The sequence below is a fragment of the Rhopalosiphum maidis genome, chromosome 1, assembly GCF_003676215.2.
Source record: "Rhopalosiphum maidis isolate BTI-1 chromosome 1, ASM367621v3, whole genome shotgun sequence".
NCBI classification, from domain to species: domain Eukaryota; kingdom Metazoa; phylum Arthropoda; class Insecta; order Hemiptera; family Aphididae; genus Rhopalosiphum; species Rhopalosiphum maidis.
The window spans coordinates 60,207,743-60,225,205 of record NC_040877.1 but is presented as its reverse complement, the minus strand read 5'-3'; the positions used below and the strand labels follow the sequence as shown (position 1 = coordinate 60,225,205).

Sequence of the window (17,463 nt, the reverse complement as noted above, 5' to 3'; positions counted from 1 at the left end):
ATTTTGGGGGTGCCCAGGCACAACCGGTGCTCCCCGTGCGCACGCCTATCGTCACAATATGTATTTTGATAATATCAACGTCATAACAATTTTGACAGAGGGTTATAGCAGGATTATTATTATTTATCACAATATCAACATGATTTTTAATTTTATTTAATGTTGGCATACTTATACGTAGTTATATTACAGTAAATGTATGATATACAATACACAGTTTCTATTATTATCTTTTCAACTGTTTATAAATATTTTATTGTACTTTAAAATAACCTTACTGTATAACAGCTTTCAAAAGTTTTTTAATTTTCGAGAAAAATGTTTTCAAAATCTAAATTAAACAAAGTACTTAAAACAGTTAAAACTGAAAAAATATAATACATGTATTAATCGGCGGTATAAAGATTTTACGGTGGAAACAGGAATTAGTTAATATCTTATTTGTCGAGATGGGTATTGGTGGAAAAGGGAAAGGTACATTTTTGATGGAAACTTGGTATGGCTGTTCTTTGTACAAAGGGTCTATCGCCATTCGCCTCCACAGTATTTGTTTTTATCATTAAAAATTATTTTATCAATATATCACTGTGAAATATAATTTTCAATAATTATTGCGTGTTTTAGAGCCACAAGTACACATTATAAGGTTCATGTTTAGATTGTATAGTCTTTGGTTTACTTAAGCTCGAAATAAAAGCTATGTAAATAATAATAATTTAAAAATCTAAATAGCTTAGCAAAGCCAATTTTGTATTTTAAAAGTTGACAAATTAGCTATTTTCATCGCAGTACCTATTCAAGTATTAATACACTTGAGATTATTTTTAGGAAGTACATTGTTTTGATAAGTAAATAAAGTAGGTGAGAAAACGAGGACAGATACGATGGCACTCTATAGAAATATCGAATTTTAATTTGTTTCAGAATTCTAAATATATTGTGTACCTCAACAGTGTACATAGATTTACACCATACATTTAGTGGCATTATTGGCATTATTCTCATTATTTTACCCACCTTTAAAAAAAAAAAACGAGTTGGAGTCATAGATTTTAATGTAATTATTAGTTTACATACATCCAACAATAAATATATTATTATGTTAATTACATGCATATTCACACAGAAGTATATCACAACCAATAAAACATATAGATAAGACTTTTGACGCCACAGCTATGGTAAATTTTGGTAAAATAATCAGAACTTGATTAAAAATTAAAATATTAATAAAAGCTTCCGAGGTATCCTAAATAATAATCTTGTCTTCAAATTTTATAATAAGTCAATTCATGATAAATTTAAAAATAACAGAGTAAAGTGAATCATTATGAACGATAAGTGTACTTTGTTGTACGCCTGTAAGACTTTTAAGACGGAGAAAACATACGCGGGCGAGGCGTCCTTTTAAGAGGACTTTAAGAGTTATTCCTGTATCTGTTGTCTCTGTCTTATAAGTTAAAATTTACTTTAAAATTAAAATAGCAAAAAAATACAGCCAATATCGTTATCTACCAGTTTAATAATAACAGAGTAAATGATTGCAACGTCATCTTTAATGCACAATAACGCTCAATAGTCATTTAAACTTTTGGTACTTTATCGAGCATTCGAACCAAACATTTTCAATAACATTTAATTTAATTGGTTAAAGTTATTTTTCTCTCTATATAATGTTACCTACCACCGACCGCCCAATAACAATATATAGTTGAATTATGGTAATTTTAAATTTTCATTGGGAATCATTAAAATAATTGCCTATTTTTTAAATTTTAGACAAATGTGTATATAGTATAATACAATATTATTATTGATATTAAAAATTCATCATTCAGCATTCTATAGAAAACTAGTGTAGTACGGAAATTGTATTATTAAATCGACTTTTAAATTTTCTTAAAAATACAGGGTTATATAACGTATCCATATCGTATATTTTTAGAACATTGAAAACAAATTACACATAGATTAATGTAACTCCAACACGAAACAGTAACGGTTGTCGACGAGGACGAACGCAGCGGAGGTGCGTTAAAACCTTCCTGCCGACATGGTGTATATAATATTATATATATATACGTAAATGAAATTTGCCGACTCGATAGAGTGACGACGCTACAGAAGCTACAATCGTGCCGATTTTAAGACCAATTTACAGTTTACAAGTCGTGTTAACTCTGAAAACTTTCAGACAGGAAATCCTTTTCAGGTAAGTCTGCGTACACGTAAAAACCATCTGCGCGGATGAGATAAAGAGAATTTCCTTTTTTCTTTTTCCCTCTCTCTCTCTCTCTCTCTCTCTCTCTCTCTCTTTCTTTCTCTCTACACAACAATCCGGAAGCTATTGCGAGTTCGCTATGTGTGCTCAGACTCGTGGTGTAGCCGCAAACGAAGTTTGAACAATACAATGTGTATACTTTATATATATTATATATACGTGTATAAACCCAGATGAAATGTCGTTTAGAGAGAGAGAGAGAGATTTTACAGGTAGTTTATACCCGCTAGCCGACCAACGTTTATAGTTATACACATATTATATGTTTTTCGTGTTAATCTTTCGATCTATAGGAAAAATTGAAGACACGTGGGTGTCTAATTTCTATTGATATTGTGTATTCCTATCGCCGTTAACACGAACCGCGAATTATCTTATTCTTTCCCGTACTTAGGTGTAATATGGGTTTCGTTTATATACAAATGGTACTAGACTCCTTAACACTCCTCGCCCTTGAATTAGTTATAAATATGATATATTACACAGCTAACATATAAGATATTTACTATATTAAATAAATCATAAATATTTAAAACGGTTAAATAGTCTATAATAAGTCGAACGAGTTAGGTATATGATATTTATAATTAATTTAAATAAGCCAAGTAAAACGTCAAGTATAACAACGGAAAAATATCCATCTGCAACGGTGTAGTTAGAATACTAATAAAATACTGTATACGCAATATTGTTTAAATGTGTATAGGGATACCGACAATCGACATGCAGTTATTACCATCTATACGATGAACTTTCCTAATTTTGGTGCCTACGTCGTATTCATTTCATGTGTTTTTTTTTTTTATTTAGTTTTTTTCCACGTTCGTTTAAAATATTATCCAAAAATTTTCATTTATTTAAAATTTCAACGTGGCGAGGCGTGTTTACGCCGCTATTAGTAACTATAGCTAATTATCCCAGGAGCCAGTGGTGGTCAAACGGGGGGGGGGGAGGTGAAGGGATAGATTCTCCCATGGCTTTTTCATTAATATTTATAACAATTAAATTTATGTATATTGTACTATAATGTTAATGTATTAAATTTTGTTTTATTTTTTATGTCACATCCCCCCCATGACAAAATTATTTGACCGCCATTGTCAGGAGCACCAGGAGCATCAGCAGTAGTACCTATAAGTAGAAGTATGTACAGTCAGAAGTATAGTAATGGTAATAGTAGTAATTAGTAATTGTAATCGGAATCATAGATATATAATTAATAATTATGTATGTATTTGATGGTAGTGGTATATGAGTATTTGTAGAATGCGCAATCGTAGTTAGACATATGCGAATATTCCTACACACCCTGTACATAGCAGTGGTAGGTATTATTTTTCGTTTGATGTTTTTGTTTTTATTTTTAATTTTATTTTTATGATATCGAACACGAGTTGCGTTTCGATCTACCACCGCCTCCACCGCCGCCGCCGCCGCCACCGCCATCGTCTTTGCCGCTCGCCTTTTTCTGCAGGTGCGCAAGTTGCGCCGGCGTGGGCACCATCGACCCCTGGCTCGAACCGCCGCCGGACGGCAATGATTGTCTTCGCGCCGAGTTCCGCCGCAACGACGGTCCTAGGTCATACTTGATCTTCGCCTGGTTCAATAGTTCCTTGAAAACTTCACCCACGTTTATGTTGTCCTTTGCAGACGTTTCCACGAAACCGTTTTCCCAGTCCACTTCCACCAGACAAGACGTCTCCTCGTACGGTACCTGCCGACAAAATAATAACGCGTCAATGTTGTTTTACTGTGGTTATATACCTATAAATTAAAATAATATACGAATTATTAAAATTGCATGAAATGCGGAAATTGTATACTAATCTTATCGTTTATCAGCTTAGGATTTGGGATGATTTTTTTCTGCTTGAAAAATACCTATCTTATAATTATATAGGTAACAAGAAAAGCACCCATGTAATTCTCGAGTAGGGTGAATGGTGATTTGATTTTATGTTTTTATTTTTAATATACATCCACCTGACTGTCTACTCCATATTATGATATTCGACGTTTTTAGGTACATACAACATCTCGATAATTACTAATTTTATTTTATCTAAACGATAGTTAAGCGATCGCCTTACTTATAATAATGTACTATTTTACTCAGAGGGAATTTGATAAACCTACACAGCTACAATTTTAAAAGATCCATTTTAAGATTTACACGTTGAAGCAGTCCATATTTTTTTGTAAATTTTGCTACTACACACTTAACCATTTTTTTAGCATATCTAGAAAAACATCTTTTAATGGTTGTAACTAGTAATCATAAACTTTCTTTTGTCTATTTTTCATTTGCTACTGCACATAAAAATATGGACTGCGTTGTAGTGTTTGTAAGTGCGTAAACACGCACTAGAAATATATAGTATTATATCATCATTATAATTTATAGTATATGTTGCAATCATTGACGTAACACTTATATGTATATGACCTACTGACTTCGTAGGTATAAAGGTATTATATTGATGTTAAACTTAGGCATATGGCATATAGCAATAATACCTGTTGATTTACTTATATTTCTGAGTTCTGCACGGTAGAGGTGTATGCAAATTAAAGATTTTTTTTTTATACAAATTACGAATTGTATTTAAAATCATGTAGTCATATTGTTGTTGAACTTTTACAATTATATGAAAACACATTTAAATAACTTAATATAATAATAATATCGTTATATTTTATAGTTGTATTAATTGTTAATGTAATTAAAATGAAATTTAGGTACTGTAAAAGTTGTCACACTTTAATCATTAACGGAACTAATTCAAAATGTTTCTTTGATTTATAAAAATAACAATGCAAACGAAAAATACATTATAAAATTAATATGCTTGCTGCAATATTGAAGCATACAATGTACTAATTACCAAAGTCTAAAATATAACTATAATAACTGATAATTGATATAATATACCTATATTGTCACATGGCTACATACAATGTACGCATAATATGTACCTACTGCAGTCTGCAACAGGTCTATCTGTCTATTGAATTACATCAACTTGTTGCGTTGTCGTTACGAAGATTACTTATCAGTTATCGGTTATCAGTGTGGTGGTGGTGTCGCGGTGCCCTGTGCAATTCCATATTATGTTAAATGTACTAAGTCGGATCATATAAAGTGTGTGACTATTTTTTTTAGCGAAAAAAGCTCTTTTTTGTATGCTGAAAAAAAAATACAACAATCATGACGAGGACTTATTTATACGCACCCTCTCCATAGTATTATATATACATGTCACGTCCACGCCGTATAGTATACACCGGCTGTGCGTACAGTGAAAAGAAGAAAAAATTACAATTGTGTTTGGCGAATTTCGAGTTGAATGCAAACGAAACAATTTGCATAAAACGTATATAATGTTATATAATATACCTAAGTACCTACCTGTTTTACATATATATACCTATATAACAAACATTTTACGGCGGCCGCTGCATGTATATTTACATAGATATATATGTATATATACCATATATATATATATAGGCCGACGGATGAGTAATTTTTTTTTTTGTAATAAGCCCATCTATGAAACTGACATCAAATGTATTTACTTATCTAAAGTGTATATATTATGATATAATCTTATTCGATATTATTAAAATGTATAATGCAGTATTATAGTATTGCTTTGTTCATTTTTTAATTATTTGATAAACTATATCAATCGAAATCACTAATCATAATTTAAAGAGAGAAGAAATCCAATAAGATTATGATTAAATTGTAATCAAACAGCCTGTATCTCAAAAAACATTTACTTCTACTGCACATGTATCACCATTCACCAATATAAAGTGTGAACTATTAAATTATTATATTCTCTGTAATTATAATATAATATAAAGAAATAATTTAGATTTTTTCTAAGTCACATCAGAACATTCAAAACTAGTTTTAATACAATTATGACAATGTATCGTTTTTTGAAATTTATCACAGTTACGCATCGCATAATATGATAATAAATACATAGCTATAGTATAAATATTCTATGCAATGTTTTAATATGACTATAAGTATTATAAAAGCAACTTAGTATACATTTATCTTACGCCCTAGCTATATGCGAGCAACATAAAAATTATAGTTATAAATACAAACCCTGCAAATGCACAATGTACAAAAATTCTAAAATTGTTCTCAGAATTTTCTTGTAGATAAGACATTTTCTAATCGCATTAGCCTATACGCAATAAATGACATAATAAGCTTATACCATCATAATATTCATAGCTATTAACTTTTTTCGAAAACAAAAATAAGACATACGAATGAAAATTATATAAAAACACTAATATTTAGTGCATATATTAAATAGCAATTGAAAATTGTTTCGTGACCTGTAAAACTTAAAAAAAAAAATATATATAATTTGAATTTTATTATATATATATATATATGTATGATACATTGATGATTGATATATTATCCTAAAGACTCTATTTAGTGATCTGGCAGTTCTACGTAATACAAATAAACGGTATATTTTGCCTATGACTGTGTGTTTTTTAAAAAAAAAATACCGGATAAGTCGTTTAAGTATAGTCAATTAGTAGGTGGTGGTCTAGTTAATCTCGTGTGGGTCACTAAGCTAGCTATACTAATTGAATTCAATGAAAGATGATTCTGAGTGGAGACAGTGTGTGATTATGTTTATTTCTGTCAATTTCTAGTAATATTTTTATTATACTCATATTACTATTAGTAGTTCTAATTATTTTTTCTACTAGACATACCTACGGCAGGTTGGACAATTTTTTACTTATGATACATCTCGTATACGTATTATTATAATATTTTATATAATATTACAAACTATACTACTAACTTATTAGACTGAACAATTAGAATTTAAAAATTTCATTTTGCATAGTAAATTTGCAAAAAAAAATACAAATTATATTTTTTGGAAAACAACATAATTATAAAATACATTTATTTTTGTTTAAATATTTGATTTCATTGGCGTTTAAACTTGAAATTTATGTAAAGAATTGTGTATATTTCTTATGTATTTTAAATATTTTTATGTTGTCGTAAGAGCAATTTATATGAAATTTGTATTACAATTTTAAACCTAAGCTATTGCAGTTAAATAGTTAACTAAAAGATAATATTATGTCACTATTTTTGCGATTTTGTTAATTTTTAAACTTTAAATGCTTAAAAAAATAACGCATGATATCGACACTTATAAAAAAGACCAATATAAGTAGAACATTTCAAATGTTTGTAAATATTATAATAAAAGTCAAAATATTTTGAAAATTATCAGATGTCCGCAAAATATAAAAATTTATAAATGTTTGGCATCCGGCATATTACGATATAAATATACGAATATTTATACATTCCTCGTATTGTGGTATTGTTCATTAACATGTATATTTTTTAGAGAAATAATCTAAATGGGTAACATAAAAATTATTTTTAACTTATCATAACATCGATGGATGTTTATTTTATAGTATTTAGATCGATAGACATTTTCAAGTTTAATTTAAATATAAGCAGTTATATCGTTTAGAATCGCACTAACAATGTAGGTGGCTAATATACGATTTTCTTAGTTTTTTTTTTATCTTCGATATTAAAAAAAAAAATCTATGTAATCATAGCGTATTGTAGACTATAGTTATTACTTATATGGTTAGATATTATTAGGGGGTCATTACTTACTAGTTCCACAGACTACTATATGAAAACAGATAGATCACTCTGGGTATAGACAAAAACTATTAATATTATCACCGCGACGAAATCAGTGTGATTATAGTACAGGCATAAAATATCTTGATCAAAGACAAAATATTTACCGATCCCTACCTGGCGCCAACATTGGAATTTATACCCTCTTTCTAGACTTGCATTCTTTAGGCGGTCTCGACCTTTTACATCCCTTAGGTTAACTCAGCCCCTAGTTACTGTTTGTGTGATTTCCATGTGACTTGTTAGTTGATCATTGATCAAGTGTTTGCAATATTTTTTTAATATAAAATCAAGTGTTGTTTTAAAATTTAAAAATGAACAGTAAAAAAACCGGAATGCGTTGCTCTGTACAATGTTGCAAAAGTAAAGCATGCAGTATGAATATTAGTTTTTTCCAATATCCAAAAGACGATCGTCTTCCACTATAAATAAAAAACTGTAATACAGAAAATCTGACTGAAAAACTATATAAAAAAAAAATAGTTATAAAGTATGTGGCAATTACTTTGTAGACTCAATGTTTTTAAACTCTACAACAAAAAACCGACTAATTTTCAATGCTATTCCAACAGTTTTTAATGGTAATTAAATAATACAATTATTAAAGCATGTTTAAAAATAATTTAAACAATTTTAAAAACTAATTTTGATTTAAATAAACTAATTCTTGGTTTAATTATAATTTTTAGATGAAATAATGCATGAACGAGTAAAATTGGCTAAATTACAATCAAAAACACATCAAGATCCATAATATATTGATGATTGTTTAAAAGAATAAAGTAACAGTTCAATTCAAGGGACTGAAGACTTATCAATTCATGTTGGTGGATCCATGAATATTTCTGATGTTTCAAATGAATCTTGTACCTCAATCAGCAGTTGTGATTTTTCAAGCCAAACACCTGGATACTTATCGGCAAATACACCAAGAAAACAAAAACTAGTTGCAGAAGTTAAATCTGGAAAAACAGAAATCAAAAATTTAAAGAAGACTATAGTAAGTTTAATTCAACAGTTATCAGATAATGATACAGTTGATAATTATTTAAGGTTAAGTGAAAAATATTTATCACCTGGATTATTTACTATTGTTAAGTCCCAATTTAATTTTTTAAAAAAAAAAAGGTTATAGATAGGACATCCATGTCCTAACTTTTATAAAGATTACTTAAGTTTTTTTGCGTTTTAGAGTTTATGCTTCCATTAAATTTTTAAATAGATATTTAGTATCTGAAAAAAAAATTAAAAACAGAAAGTTAGAAATTTTACAGCATTTGTAAACCATTATTATTTTGTAATTGTATTAATTGTATAATTATTTTGATGTAACTAATGTAGTGTTTTTTTTATTATTAAAATTTAATATGTGATATGTTCTATATAATAACTGAATTGTATGATACTAAATTTTTTGTAAATAAAGCATGCTTAAGTATGTAATTTTTATTTTTTAATATGTACTTACCAGTTACCTTTGTACATTTAAGTTAAAAGCACAGACTTTTTGTGTTAATATACTCGTACTGTGTTAACTAATAATAACATTAAAAACTATCACCATTCACAGTTTCACATGACATTAACTTACTAATTAGTGATTACCATGAGAAAATACGTAACTCTATTTTGTCATTTGTTATGCCAATTACGATTAACGACTATTAATAAACGGAAGTACATACAAAATATACAATAATATTATATAACATCTGAACAATAATTTAGATATATGCATGCAGCTACACTCATTTGGTTGCGCCCAATCAGAGAATCTCATTTTCTTTTAAGAGTATACGTAAAATATATTTAAACACCTAATATGCGCGAAAACAGAGCGTATCACAATACGACGAAAAAAAGGTAACACTTAACTGTTGTAGGTAAGTTTAATATTGAAATGACGAATAGCGACGCCCATCGTAAACATTGACGTCAATAATACGCGGGTGACACTAGGTATGTAATATACTTATATTTTTCAATTTTATGAAACGTTTGGGGGCCACATGAAATATAAGTGGTAATCATTATATCATACACGCCGATTCAAATAAAATGCGTTTTCTTTGTTGTCAACGATCGACGTCTAAAAAAAAAAAAAAACGTGTTGCGTAAACGATAAGTATATAAGTATATACTTACGTACTTAGAATTTCGGAAATTGGAAACATTATATAGAGTTTGAACGGATATCCGACGTTCAACAATCATTTAATGTGTGCATGACATAACGATTGGCCATTATTGTCAGAGCATTTATCCTTTTGCATGCGTGGTACGACATTTATAATAGGTATACTCAGTATAAACAAGGCGGGCAAATGGTTATCGCTCTGCTGTATAGTAGAGATGAATAGTAGGTAGGTCACTGGTCACTAAAACGGATGTGTTAAATTTGAATGCAATGACAGGTATCATTGTATACGAAAAACGATTCTGAACGGAGATGATTTATCAGTTAATTAGATACATTAATTTATTTACTTAATGTTTCATATGAAGTTCGATTTCTTTTGAAAGTCTTATGGGCAAAATCGTATAGTTATGCACCATACGGTTTTACCACATTTATATTTTGACTATTGATTATATGGTTCAATTTAACTTAGCATTTTAATAGTATTGAAATGTGTTGATAATTTGTTAACATTTTGAACGATCAAAAATATTTTTTAGGTAAATTTTTAATTAAAAAAAAGTTGAAAATATACATAATATTTAAATATTGTTTTATATTTTGTCACACTCTATAAATTAATTAAATGAAAGTAATACAAATTGATAATTTGCGTAAAGAGTATAGTAAGTATAATATTATATTGAAAAATAAAATAAAAAAGACCACTTGAAAGTTTAAAACGGGTACAGTATATGAATCGAAACATCCTCGTTAAATCGTTATAATGTTACTATAGAGGTAATTTATATAAATAAATAATAATAATAATAATAGTGTTTGAAAAAATAAACGGGCCCGCGAAATCCTATAATGTCGGCCGATTAGAACCGGCGAACGCGGCGGTACACTCGCCGGCTCGTAATAAACGACACCGTGGACTCGTCGTCCGGGCGATCTGTCACGGTGTACGAAAAAATGAACTCGAACTCATTTACTTACAAGACGCCCGACGTAGCATAACTACTATTATTCACTCTTGAAAACAATATGGAATCATCAACGAACACATTCAAAGTAAATGTCGATCCTGCAGCAGACGATAACGCCGATGCACCAATTCAATCGTTTTGCAGAGTATATAAAACGTGATCGACCGAATTATCGTATGCAGCGCGCTTGACGCGTTTCCACGCCGCGGCCAAACGCCACCGGCAGCGGGAAACACGTTTTTCCTTTCTCGTCGATCCGTCCGGCTTTTTCGGGTTCTTGTCGTCATCTGCGCCCCACTGGACGGCGCTATCACCCGAAGGGCATGCCGCCTCTGCAAGGCCTTCAAGCACCACATCGCCAATTACCGCCATATGTATTTCGTCTACCGGTTCTCCGTCGCGGTCTGCTGCCATTTTTGTTTTGTCTTTCGTCGGTTACCATAATTTGGTCGATCACGTTTTGCACCAATTCTCTGCAAAACGATTGAATTGGTGCATCAGCGTTATCGTCTGCCGGTGCCGCGTCTTCTGCTGCCATAAAATATGTCTCATGGCTTAATCCGTCGGCTACGATAACTCGGTCGATTACATTTTGCACCAATTCAATAGGATTGAATAGTGGACCATTCTCAGATAATTAGTCGTTTTATATGTACTTATATTATTTTATTAAATATACATGAAGTCAAATATGTCACGGAATCGGACATAAAACGTATGCATTTCAGTATTATTTTATATATTCTCTCGTCATATTTATTAAAATCATGTTAGGCATTTTAGCTTTTATATTCTAGTTATAATTCGTCTAATAAAATAATACCGTAGATTGTTAAATATATAACGCTAATATAAACATTTTGTGAAAATTTCAAGTATTTACAATGATTCGTTTTTGAGTTACAGCAAAATCAAAAAATTGATTTTGTCAAAAAGTGGTTATGCGTAAAAATTCCCGTTTTTCTGTTATTTTTTCAGAATTTTTCCTGTCGCTTTTGAAAACGATTGGAAATTTTTTTACTTTCGACCCCCCCAAAGTACCTACTAGATAAATTTTCCTTTTCAAAGAAGGGCTAACGTCAGATTCAAAGCATATTATTACTATTCCAAAACGTGATGAGAGACACAAAAATATAAAAAAAAAACACACATCATTGTAGAATCAATACATTCATCACTCCGTTCAGAATCTAAAACATAATTAATAAAAAGCGAGCAAGGCAATTGAAAATTTAAATGTATGTACTTTTTAGATTGGAATATTCAGTTCGGATACTATTTTTGCGACTTCGATCTTCTTTAGTCTTGTTTTACTAGACTTTTCCGTTGTAATTTAATTTTAACAGATTTATTATTGATAAATCATATTAGTTAACGTCGTTAACTAACAATAATATGAATTCCTTTCGAGGTTTTAAAAATAAATTCAGAAAAATGCTATCCTCATACTAAAAATGACTATATATAATATTGTATATATTATACTCGAATTATAATATATAATTATGTTTAGTAATATTTGTAATATTCCGACTAATTATAATGCGCTGTGTGATTTCATAGTTATTTTTATTAATTATTAGTTTTTGGATTGTTTATTTTTTTCTCTGCATGCTTTTAGAACCGATAATGAACAAAAAAAAAGGTCACTTTTATTTGTATCGGACTCGACCTATCTAAATAATAGTCTTTTTTGCGACTCAACTTGTTCATTATTATACCCAAGTAAACCTATAAAGTATAGTATGGTCGTGTACTTATGTGGTTCACGTATACTTTTATTAACGGAATAAAGATACTAACCTTAAAAAAGCTATAGTAGAAGACAACATTTCATCTCCATATTATTTATAATATTTATATATATGGTTCGTTATCCCAATGGGCAATGGAAGATAATTTTACACCAATTAAGGCCAATTCATTTTAAGGTATTTTGAATCACCAAATGTTATCGCGTATATTAGGTACACAAGTCTCTCGCGAGTCATGAATAATGAATGATACCAACAGGCATAAGGAAATTTTCAGTGAAGCATTATCTCGTGGTATTCCATAATATTCTTTATTAAAATATCCATTTCAATCCCCTTCTCCAACCCCCCACCGGTCAAGGTTATCTCCCGGTAAAAAATAATTATGCCACAACGGCGTATGTTGTAATTTTGTCAAGTGTAAGATTGTTTATACATCAAAAGAACAGAAAAAATATAGGGAAAATATAGTTGACAGCAGTTCTTGCGGCATTACGGTACATATATTTTATATTTTGTTAAAACTCTACAATTTATGCACATTTACGAATATTTACGAAACCAACATTTTACTAACTGCTCTTTATTCCAACATCTACTCGTCAATATCATCCGCATGCACACAAATATTACACGTTTAATGTATGTATATTTACGAATCCTACGGCGTAAATTGCATTGACAGTTTGCACATACGGTTCATAAACCGAAGAATATATTATTATAGTGATATTTCCATCGGAAAATATTGTTGAAACCACATTATTATATTATAGATAATTTTGTTTTCAGATCTAGCAAATTTACATAATGGTCCACGTGCAGTTATAATGTGTATATGTGTTTGAACAAATTAAGGCGTGGTCGAATGCCAGTTGTATATATTGCCCGCAATTTATGTAAATTACAATCAAATTTTCTCAGAGATGACGAAAACTGTGTTTATATATATTTTATAAAAAAATATTTGTATTGTGTGTTTTGCCTATATACGGTAGGTATACGCGATTTACGATTTATTTCAGTACATTTTATCGAGGAAGTTGAGATGTAATGAATTCAAATTTATACAGCGATTTGTAAAACGTATACATAAATGCATAATACACCTTTATGTCGTTATTTATTTTTTCTCGTATTTCAGTTGAAGACTTGCAGTTATAGTGCAGATGACATAATATTAGGCTATTGAAGAATAACATAAATAGGAGTGCTACAAATTACAAATACCTGTCCATACAGATTTAACAACATAATATATTTTAACATTTTATAATAATATACATACATATTATTTTAAAATTTTATATGCTTGAATCTTAGGTATTAATATTTAGAAAATAACTACTAAATAATTTACAAATTCTAATGATTTTGACGAATTTTGTTAAAACATGTTTATGTTTAAACTTAAAAAAAATATTATGTATTATAATGACATTAAACTGATGTAACAACAACTTTTAGGAAATATCTCGGACCTATTCAATTTCTAATCTTTTTCACAGAATATTTTAATGAGTTTTGTGAAAATTTGAAGTTTAAATGCTTATATATAAAAATAAATTTTGTTCGTGTATTTTAAATATTTTTATACATATAATTAACTGTGGTTTTTGTAATATATTTTTTAGGTTTTTTACCGAGTAAAATTTCTTTCTTTAAATGTTAAGAAATGAATCTCACAAAAATTTGAAGTTTGAATTGTCTATACACAATTCAAAAAATATTTTGAAAGTATTATCATATTATATATAAAATTATAAAAAAACATTTAGCGAAAATTTCAAGTATCTGGTTATCCAATTATTAAGAAAAGTTCTACAAAATTATTACTTTTGAACTTCCAAAGTACCAACTAATTTAGATATTTTTAACAGAATCCATTTCCAAATTTGAATATCGAAGAATTTTTACTACCTTAAAAAGTGACGGCAGACACAAAAGAAAACAAATACATTATTTTAAAATCAATACATTCATAAATTTGAAATTCAGATCCTATCATCTTAAATATAAGTACCTACCTACTTTAAAATCACTTTTTAATCTCTTTATCCCTTGAATTTTAATTTAATACGAATAATCAATAGAATAATTAATTTTATTAATTGGGTGCGATTTAGTTGTGATTAAGGAGTAATATCTATGCGCGTTTGTCTCTCATCGTTTTAAACGTCTGAGATGTAAATGAACATTATTGTGTGTAATCCGTTATCGCTTTTGTTGTACCACCCGATCATTAGTCCGCGCGATACGTGTTGCGTGGGTGTATAGGAAATAAACTTACTTACGTCGGATTCACAAACGTTAATCAAAAACTATTTGTTTCACGAAAATGTCGCATATAACTTTCATCATTTCATATTACGAGGAATGTCTCTATTTAAATTGCATAAACATATTAAGATTAGTATACGTACCTACCTTTAACATTTTTCATATTTTTCATTATAGTATAAACTTAGTAGAATTTCTAGAATTTCAATGATACAAAAAAAAAAAAAACAAATAAATGCAAAAATCGTATATGCTCCAGAATATTTATTTGAATATTAAATAATAACAATATAATCTCTAAGATTTCAGGCAAGATTTTCTATAGAAACATGTCACGTAATATACCATTTTAAATATTAGACAGTATAAATTTATTATTAAAAATATTGACTTTACAGGTAGTCACTGAATTCATACGGTACCAAACCGTACCTATACGTTTGTGTTAGTGTTCAGGAAATAGCAATATATAACAAAATAAATTATTTAAACACGAAATACGCGTATATTATTCATATATAATTTTAATATGCGGTATATTATAATATATGTGTAGAAATATTGTATAGGTACGTTTAAAACGATTTTCACACATACCTATACATACTTATTATATTAAACTAAAATTTAATAAGATCATATTGTTATTGCTGCGTTAAACGGTTTTATGGAAATATTGCGCTCGTTTAGTTAGTTGAGCTCGTTGATGAGCGTCGGCATACATAAAATAAAATAGCTGTGCATTTCTAAACAGTCGCTTAACAGGATTTTTTATTTCATCGCCTCGCTAATATAACTGCAGCAAACTTTATTGCTAAGTGCGCGGGTAATATGTGTCACCGCTGTAGATTGTAACATAAATGTTAAGTGCACTCATAATATAACAATATTAAATATTATACATAGTTTATAATACGTATAGGCACTATATAATTATATAGTGCGTAAATGTGGCATCTACTACAAAGTGAAATCGATAACGTTCTGTATCGTACATTTTAACGAACACTCTCGACTCTCCTCGTGGACATTCACTTGGCCCACGAAATGGACGAAAAACTAAACTTTACCTTGCTTGCGTCATTGCGTAGTTTTTGCGAGGTTACCTAATAGGATTCGCAACAAATTCGCAATAAAAAACAAAGTGTGTTATATATTTGCCTATTTAGCATTTTGTGAACTAGACGATGTCCATTGATATGTAGTAGGTACTTACGTAGCGTATTTTGTTTAAGTTTTGCGCTATATTGAAAAGTTTCACAATCTAAACATCCTGCCGTTTCGCGAAATGAACCTAACCATTGTATGAGCACAACGCGTATTATTATATTATAACGTCACAGATTTCAGATCGATTTTATTCTTTCTTTAATCCCGAAAATATATGGTATTTATTAATATGTTCTTATTATTACTGACGCCTAATCGTAAATATATTTATCTGTTGCACGATTGCGGTAGTTGGAATTTTTTTACTTACAATCATATTATACACAGTAAGCAATACACATCAATTATAATATACAGTGGTTTATTGGTATACATATGTTATGCATTACTGCATATATAGAATACTATTCAATACTCAAATAATTTATTGTGATTAAATAATGTATTAGCAATAATTATGAGCATTGTGCAGCATACGAGTGAAATCATTTCTATAAAAAAATTCAACTAAAAATGTAAAGAAATATGCGCAAAACCAATTCGAGAAATATATATAATACAACGAAAACGTTATATTTTTATAAAAAAATGTTTAAAAGCTTTGAAACATTTGTGGTAGATGTATATTTCTTGATTTTATGTACCAACCCGCAGTTCGCCAAATGATGATAAAACTTTTTTAAGTTTTAGTTTTTTACTGGAATTATACGACGTAATTATAACATTTACGTTAATACTATAAATTATTATGCGACTTACGCATCTGAATAAAAAATGGTAAACCGTCCTCTCGTATTTACAGGTATATGTTACGCTGAAATATAAAATAAAATCTGATCATTTTGTAAAGTATTAGATTATTTACTTGTATTGTTTCTAAATTTTTTTTATTCAGTTCTCAAACAATTGTATCATGAGAAAAAGTTTATGGCTTAAAGTTGTTGATGATGAAAAAAACTCGAACATACTGTAATCGGATGGGGATAGATAAAACAAACGGAATTAATACGAGAGGTTAGAGTGAGATTTGATCATATATTCGGATGGTAAGTCTAAAAGGTTTTAAATTCAAAAATTATTCAAATTTTTATTTTTTCGGGTTGAGAGAGAAATAGCTATTTATTTTACAA

General features: G+C 29.2%; 1 protein-coding gene across 1 annotated transcript in view; it reads right to left on the bottom strand.

The window, feature by feature from the left end:
• Nucleotides 1–390: 390 nt before the first annotated feature.
• Nucleotides 391–17,463, bottom strand: part of LOC113552522 (ras-related protein Rap-2b-like) — a 90,678-nt gene continuing 73,605 nt past the window's right edge. The window contains exon 4 of the mRNA XM_026955390.1: nucleotides 391–3,995. Within this exon, the coding sequence (XP_026811191.1) occupies nucleotides 3,657–3,995 (339 nt within the window). The 3' untranslated portion in view covers nucleotides 391–3,656. The remainder of the gene's footprint in view (nucleotides 3,996–17,463) is intronic.